General features: G+C 39.9%; 1 protein-coding gene across 1 annotated transcript; it reads right to left on the bottom strand.

Annotated features, from left to right (window-relative positions):
* Positions 1–440: 440 nt before the first annotated feature.
* si:dkey-191c17.2 (uncharacterized protein LOC100005628 homolog) lies at positions 441–2060 on the bottom strand. Its single transcript, XM_055919613.1, has one exon. The coding sequence runs from the start codon at positions 2035–2037 to the stop codon at positions 1240–1242; it is 798 nt and encodes a 265-aa protein (XP_055775588.1). The 5' UTR covers positions 2038–2060; the 3' UTR covers positions 441–1239.
* Positions 2061–8874: the final 6814 nt, after the last annotated feature.

The raw sequence follows: 8874 nt of genomic DNA, 5'->3' as shown, positions 1-8874 counted from the left end.
GAGGGACATCACACACTCCTCATTTGCTGCTGCTACTGTTTATTTTTCTCTTATCTATCCTGATGTATAGTCACTTTACCCTGCCTTCGAGTACATATCTACCTCAACTACCTCGTACCTCTGCAGATTGATATGGTACTGGTACTCCCTGAATATAACTCCATTCTTGTGTATTTTATTTTGCTTACAATTTATTTTCTACACCAGTTGTATTCGGCGCATGTGACAACATTTTATTTTAAAAATGTAGATGTTACACACGAACACGAGCTACATTACAGAATATTTTATTTTTTAAATGACTACTAGACCGTTTTTTTTTTACTGAATTCAAGCAGTCACTCACTAGCCAGGTTTCCATCCAAACAATTCATGAGGATGAATTACCTGATGCATGAAAAGTCATTACCTGGCTGATGGTAGTGACACAATTTGTTCGTTCGACATGGTGGGATCTTTTTGTGTCGGTAAAATGAATTATGCGAGAAATGACAGTGGAAACAACTTTATGCTCATATTTATAAAATAACCATATCGACATCAGTAATTAACAGAACATAACAAACTCACAGGGTTGTGAAAGTGCACTTGATATGCTTGATGCTCCTTTAAATGTAGGTAACCTACCCGTACTGTAGCTGTGAGGTTTTGGCTAGACTGCACGTGCCAAGGCCAGAGTGGGCACGTTTGCTATATAACGCAACAGTTTGTGACAAAACCCATCAGTTGTTGAAAATGTGATGGGAACACGTTTAACTTTTATTTTTCATTACTACATAGGAAATGTAACCTCAAAAGGTATTTTTATGTGCCCTACGTCATCACGCACAGACGTTTGTCCACAATAAGTCAGTTTGATGGAAACATCTCTATTGGGAAAATATTTAATTTTATGTTGATTTTAGAATATTCTTATGAAAATCTGTAGCAAATTGGATGTAAACCTAGCTACTGACTTTTATCCGCAGGCATTGCGATAATGATTTCTCTCGCGCAACACAAAAGCAAGTGCATCATGCAACACGTTGATCATCATGTGCATCCTGTTATCATTCGTAGGTGGGCCTACTAACAACATCCACATGATGGCTTGCATACGATAAAAATAACGCTCCTAAACTGTAAAATAGATTAGACACCAACCTAGATAAACATTTAATAATTTGGGTCAGTTGTCCTCTTGCCATTAACTTTTGTTTGAAACGCTTAGATAACCATACACAGTAGCTTGTAAAGTGGTCAGTTGGGAGATAAGGGCCTTAGGTCAAGCTCTGCAGCCACTTTTTCCATCTTCTCCAGTTCATAGCCAATATGTAAAATATCTGCCCTCATGGACAGCAGTGCAGTTTCATTGTTTGCAGATCCTCCCACGCTGTGGTTCTTCTGCACCACCAGTGTGCAGTCATCACCAGGCAGCTTGTACTCCAGCCTCCTGGCACTTGTCCAGCTACCATAACTCTGGATCCCAGCCAGCTCCAGGAAGGCCTTCATGGCCTCAGTGCTGCTGCAGCTCTCCTGCTCTCTCACTGGGACCCCTAAGCAGTGAGCCAGGTGCTGGATGATGGGAGTGTGGCCAGTCAGCTCCCTGTACTGGGGTGCAGGAGGACAGGGCTGGCTCTGGATCTGTCCTATCTCTGGAATAGAAAGTGGGTTGTCCTCACAGCCCTTTGTCACTTCTGTTTCATCTCTATCCACACATAGCTTCTCTCCACAGACTGTAGAGGGACATCCAGAGCCAGCAGCCTGACTCTCTGGCTCTGGTGGCATATTGTTGGAAGAGTATGGATTGTTACCTATGATCATTCTCCACTGACTGCCCTGTTTGCTTAGCCAGGTCTGCTGAGAAGCCAGGTGGAAGCTCTCTGTGTCGTAGTAATGCTCTCTAATGGTGACCTCTTCGATAGACCATGCCCCCTTCTCCTGCAGCCGTGCCTCGGTCTTCTCTCCCAGCTTGTACTGTAACTCCACGTTCACCCTGATGGACCCCTGGGGTCCCTCCTCTTCACCTGTTCCTGCTAGTGGTCTGTGCGGCAACATCTAGCAAAGCAAGAGCCACACCAAGAGGTTCTGATGATAAGAGAAATCAGTGGTGCACCATCTCATAGTATAGCACAGATTACATGCCAGTTTTAAGCAGATTCGGTGTATGTTACAAATAGACAAATATATGTCTTGTGATGATGGAATTATCATTTTAAGGTATACTAAATTATATTCTGGGTTGATATGGTTACAGGAGTTTTCTTACCTCTACAGCAGAGATCCTCAGCTTGAAGCGCGAAGGAGAACCTTTCTACCGTCTTCAGCTCACACACAGAATAAAGGTTTGTTGTTTTAAACCGTTTGAGCCTCTGCTGCTGGGTGACTAGAACCTATGACGAATGAGCTAATGGCAGTCATGGCGTTATTAGAGTTTATAGTGAGTCCAAGCCACTGCCTTCTGGTGTTTAGTGTTTATGGATACTGCTTTGGTTGTCATGGAGAGGTCAGCTTATCTTCCCTGCATTATCCGTCATCATGATATCATCTTTATTAACATAGCTATATGTGCATGTCTCCTCCCCTGTGTGTCTCTAGTGCTCCTCCTCTTCTATCAGTGAGGCAGGTAGCCTAATGGTTAGAGCATTGGACTAGTAACCAAAAGGTTGCAAGATTGAATCCCTGAGCTAACAAGATAAAAATCTGTTGTTCTTCCCCTGAACAAGGCAGTTAACCCACTGTTCCTAGGCCGTCATTGAAAATAAGATTTTGTTCTTAACTGACTTGCCTAGTTAAGTAAAGGTTAAATAAAAATAGAACAGTGATCAGTAACCATGGTAGTGTTTGTCTGAAGTATGCCCCTCCTTTTTAGCTGATGTGTTGACAATGCCACCAGAGGGGGCTAGAGGATTAACATGAATGGCAGTGCCCTGTTGATGTAGAATTGCAGCATACCTGTATGTCACTAGTGTATGCAACTTTACTTACTAGGCATTGATTGAGGAGAGCAACAGGAGAGATTTCATGCTATTCTCCGATTGTTGTTTGTGAAGGTGCACAGGACCATGATCATAAGAGGATCGGTCAGGAAAAACTCCTGGCCCTATAGGCTAGTCTTCCTCTTGTGGTTTTATTAAGCCTAGTTAAATATAATACACTTCAAAGGCAGTATGACAAGGTGAAATACATAGCCTGAATGTTGATGCTCTTCATTTCTATATTGATGTCATTGAGTAGCCTATTTAGAGGAGGATATGAGGTTACACTAGAAGTGATCTTTGATTTTAAAGTGGTTGCATGTGGATAGACTTACTGCTCTCTTTTCTGTTTCATTCCAGAGGAAGAGGAGATGGCACTGATTTAAGTATTCAAGATCAGAGACTAGGAAGATTACATAGTTTACTATTCACTCGGTACAATACTTATTAAACCGATAGTCCTATTAGTTTTGTACTTCGATTTCCTTTGTTTAGCTTTTAAAATATATGGATGCTGATGGTGAAATGCAGTATCAATAAGTTTCCTAAATAGCAGGATAACATAACCAGAAGCAGCTAAAAACCTGAGTTTGTGGAATCTCATTCACTGAGCTTTTGGTTAAGTAGCCATGCTGGCATTGAGCTGTCCCACATTACTCTGACTCTGAGTAACACAAAGTACATTTACTACCAGCAGCCCCTTTTCCTTCTCAGTCTCCAATTGAATGTTCTGTTTAATGTTCTGCAGTGTTATTGCTGCTGGCCCCATAGTGTTAAAATATGCATCTACAGGGGGAGATATACAGCTGTGCTACAGCTAGAGGCCAATGCAGTGTTAGTGTTTTGTGAGTTTGGGTCCAAATTGTTCATCTGGGAATGAATTGGACTAAAATGGAGTAAATGGCAGAGAGGCCTCCCCACATCTATCATCTGGGTTTAAATGGTTCTCTATCACTTTTACAGCAGTGGGTTTCACAGTTGTCAGCAGTGGATGCCCCACAGTTTGTATTCAATAGTTTTCCAGTGTTTAATTGCTAAAAAATGTGTTTCTACTAAGCCTAGTAGTCTTGGGAGTTCATCGATTTGAAGTGGATAAAGATTTGCATCTTAATTTACACCTACTGTTCTAGCTTGTTTTATTAGTGATGCTCTACTTATGCCATACCACAAGGCCATATATTATGTAAATGTATTCAATCTTAATTATATGGTTTGAAAATCGAGGCCTATTCTTATCTGAGAGTGCTGACTCCATTCTAACTTTCTTTTCCATAGAAGGGTTTGGCAACCCTGAAAATGTGTACAATAAAAGTATATATATTTTTATTTATTTATACTTTTGTTCGCATTATATTATGTAATATCATCACTGTTTAGTTACATGTCAGCAACAGTCCATTTGACAAAGTATATTGAACGAAAATATAATCGCAACATGTAAAGTGTTGGTCCCATGTTTCATGAGCTGAAATAAAAAATCCCAGAAATATTCCATATGCACAAAAAGCTTATTTCTCTCAAATTATTTGCAGAAATTTGTTTACATCCCTGTTAGTGAGCATTTCTCATTTGCCAAGATAATCCATCCACCTGACAGGTATGGTATATCAAGAAGCTGAGTGAACAGCATGATTATTACACAGGTGCACCTTGTGCTGGGGACATGGAAAGGCCACTAAAATGTACAGTTTTGTCACACAACACAATGCCACAGATGTGTTCAAGTTTTGAGGGAGCATGCAATTGGCATGCTGACTGCAGGAATGTCCACCAGAGCTGTTGCCAGATAATTTTATGCTAATTTCTCTACCATAAGCCGCCTCCAACGTTGTTTTAGAAAATTTGGCAGTATGTTCAACCGGTCTCACAACCACAGACCACATGTAACCACGCCAGCCCATTACATACACATCCGGCTTGTTCTCCTGCGGGATCGTCTGAGACCAGCCACCCAGACAACTGATCGAACTGAGGAGTATTTATGTCTGTAATAAAGCCCTTTTGTGGGGAAAAACAAATTATGATTGGCTGGGCCTGACTCCCCAGTAGGTGGGCCTGGCTCCCAAGTGGATGGGCCGATGTTCTCCCAGGCCCACCCATGGCTGCGCCCCTGCTCAGTTGTGAAACCCATAGATTAGTGCCTAATGAACTTATTTCAATTGTCTGATTTCCTTATATAAACTGTAACTAAAATCCATGACATTGTTTCATGTTGCGTTTGTATTTTTGTTCAGTATAGATGTAAATGTGTTTTTAGTCATAGTTGAGGTTGCATACTAAATCAGTTAATAGATAATAAAATAGATTGTATCGTAGCAGTAAAAGTTTATCCTGAAATAACACTTTAAATCGCTCTGTGCAGTGAAATATAAGATTAAAACGCATCACACAATGAAAGTCCAGGAAACCCTGTAGTGGTGTGTTATTTAGCTAACAGCTGTGATTTAAATAACCTAAGCACACACTCTGAGTGTGATGTACTGGCCATGGCTGGTCTAAACATTACATACAGTAAACATTATGTTTGGATCTAACAGACCTGCTCAAGCTAGCTAGCCAGGCCAGGGTTACAGTCAATGGCAGTTGGGGTTGGGTCTCCCTATTAGTCACTTACGATTCCACCGTTTTTTTTCGTTAGATTTCTTTTGTCCAATTTTATTTATGAGATCAATATACTTGATGATACACAAGTATTTTTTTTATTGTATTATTATTCCAGCTTTCAGCTCAAAGATGAGTAGGCATTATAGACCTACTGTATGTATTGTTATAGTAGCTTAATCATGGAACAACTGGCAGGGTATGTAGCCAGTGTATTATGGAGTTGGATTTATGTTTGGCTGACATTTTAAAATATTTATTTCAGGACCTCAGAGGAACAGTAACTCGTGTTCTAGCAGTTCTTTATGACATGGTAAAACACTGTACCAGGAGACTAGGAGACTCATATTGACTAAAATTGATGTATTTTCTCTGGGTAATGTGTGGCATCTTAATTCAAAACTCATCATCTGGTCATCTGGATTCGACGGGATGAAAAGTGGAACTTCCACTGTTAAAAGTAAAACAATTACACGCTAATTAAGTACATTATATATTTGATTCAGATGTAGCTTTATGATAAAAATCCTTGATAACCCCATAATAGGGGAATAGGCCTACACCTCCCTTCGTATTGAATACCTCATCTTGGTCTGTTTTTTGTTTTTTTACTATCTCTGGACTCTGACTGTGCAGTTTTATAACAATGTTATTGCGTATCTCCTGTGGCCCATACTGACGAACTCTCACCGTTAGAGCACAGCATAGCTTTTGTGCCTCCAGTCTTTCATTGGAGAATGTGGCCAAATATGGAAGACATGAAAGGCAATAAGCTAAGTAGTATCCATGCATGAATCCATGCTCTGCTTATCAGTGTTCGAGCTCTGCCAAAGCCTAAGGAGTATAAGAAAGAGCCATTGGGCCTAGATGTTAAATTGCGGTTGGCCTTTTCCAGTACAGTATGTTTATGGGTCCTGTTGGTGCAATATTTCTGATGGCACTTAATGAAGGGGTTAATGTCTCTGATTATTCCACTTTGATAGTTGGTGACATTACAAAGGTGTCTTGATTTCATAAACCTGATGTTAGCACTTTTTCCAGTCACATTTTCCATATTTTTCTGTAAACCACATTTTATTTGTCATTTTCAGATTTGTACTTGTTGTTGTTCAGTGAAACAGGCATTATTTATGGCCTTTTTAATAGGAGTACTGGTTGTGCTGAAATTATAGACATGATGCCACCCTCCAATTTTGCCTGTTAAATCCTTATTGGACCTCTATTCAGCGCTATTCAATGTGGCTCTATTGGTTCACCCCATTCCTGTCTTTAGTACTCTCTTAAGATTTATTTTTCTCATCAGTACATGCATGATAACATTGAAGTGGCTGTGAAGGTTTGTGTTAGTACAATAGTAAAGTAGATAGAAAGCATCACCCTAATAGTGATCTACCATGTCATAAATTCATGGAGTTAATATTTTGAGACAATCAGTCATTGATATTGCATGAATGAAAGCTGTAAATGTTAGGTATGAACAAGGAACAAGGGACAGTACTAACAGTATTTCTTCGCCTTTGACAGACAGAATTATTGCAGCAATGTGCAAAAAATCATGAATGGTTCACTGATGTGAATTCACATCTAAAATATGAGCTCATTCACCACTGTAAACATTAAAACATCACTTTGATTGGATGTTAGGCTGTACAGTTTAAATGAGCTGTTGAATTAAAACCATTGTTTAACCGATCTGTGTCATCTTTCACGTTTTGCTCGAATTGCCCAAACCCTCACAACCGCAAATATATGTTTGACTGATGTTGGGATGTCACGCAAACCCAAAGATGGAGTGGAATGTTATTGTCAATTTTCTTAGTTAACATGTTATTGTTGTTTATTGTGGCATATGTTGAACTGGTCTCAAACGATTTCCACAATTACACAAATTCCAACCCCATTGGGAATAGATACTGATGTAGGCTATTAAACGATTTGGAAATGTTGAATCCCATGTCATCATAACCATATGTCAGCTGTGCCCCAGAATCATGTAGCCCACATCACGCCAACCATTTGCACAATACCCTCGTGTAGAAGGGTGGATGACTTCACTTGTTTTCGTAAGAGTGCATTTCAGACTACTTATATTTTTTACATGATAGAATAAGAGGGTAAGATGGAGACCTAGGTGTCTTGTTGAGCCTCCATCTCTCCCTCACATTCCATCAGGTAGGCCTAATTTACAACTGTATTATACTGTAATAGAAACACTTTGACCAAAGGACTGATTTTTGGCTTCTACCAGCATCTCTTCCTGTAGATGCGTATAGTGATGATGGCTGGTGAATCAATGAATGTGTGACTTGTTGATTTGTCATCTTAATTTCATGCATAGGCTATTCCATTTCCTGCAAGTCAGTTTATGGCTGATGAGAGACATATTTACAACAAAATGCAAAAATAGATAATGAGTAATCTCTTAAAACCACCAAGGTGAGTTACTTCCTGCTACATTTGTGCTAGGTTTGTAATGGTGTGCTTAGATGTTCCCAGTAAGGCATATGAGTTTTTTTTAAATTACAACCCACAGTCCCCTAACAGTATGACCCTACAGTATTAGTCCTCCCTGGACTTGTCCAGGTCAGAGCATTTGCCTGTGTCAAATTATAAATGTAGTCCATAAATCTGATTCAGTCTGAAGTTTATGAGTTGCTCGAACACTGTCAGCATTACCTCAGTGACTGGGTGTAGTAAAAGCTACAGCCCTCCTGGCTCTGTACAGGCCGGGATGGAGAGAACCATGTGTAAGTTTCCAACACTTCCAGTAAACCCGCAGACCTTCAGCTGTGTGGCACTGCTGTCAAGACCCATAGCACATTCATGTTGTTTCAGTCCCTATTAGCTGCATACAACCTGCTGGGTTACAGTGTGACAGAAAATAGCAGCACTTTCTACTCTTAACTGATACTTTGGGCATTGAAATAGGTGAAGAAAAGGGTTCCATACATGGTCTTACACTGTAGATCTTGTATCCTCTCTTTTTCCACATTCCTGGAGTTCATGTGTTCATTTTACAAGTGTTATTTCCATTTCGAGGGAGATGTAGTTCATGCGTTTTATTGGACTTGCAGCTGTCATTGGAACACTTGTGAAAACGGGATTTAGTACAACAATGTGCTCAATGTTAGCAACAGACTAAGAGGTGATTGCAAATTCTTGTCACAAATATTTTTTGTCTGTAACATGTCGGTACACAATTGAAAAGTCACCTCTAAAGGGTAAAACAACAGTGTATACTATATCTATGTCCTAACCTCTCTTCTCATTTTGGTCATCAGGTGTCAGTTAGCATGATTGGGCTAAAGGTAATAGT

The sequence above is a fragment of the Salvelinus fontinalis genome, chromosome 4 (genome assembly GCF_029448725.1).
Source record: "Salvelinus fontinalis isolate EN_2023a chromosome 4, ASM2944872v1, whole genome shotgun sequence".
Lineage (NCBI taxonomy): Eukaryota > Metazoa > Chordata > Actinopteri > Salmoniformes > Salmonidae > Salvelinus > Salvelinus fontinalis.
The sequence above is the reverse complement of the archived record's forward strand: the minus strand, read 5'-3'. Positions and strand labels throughout refer to the sequence as shown.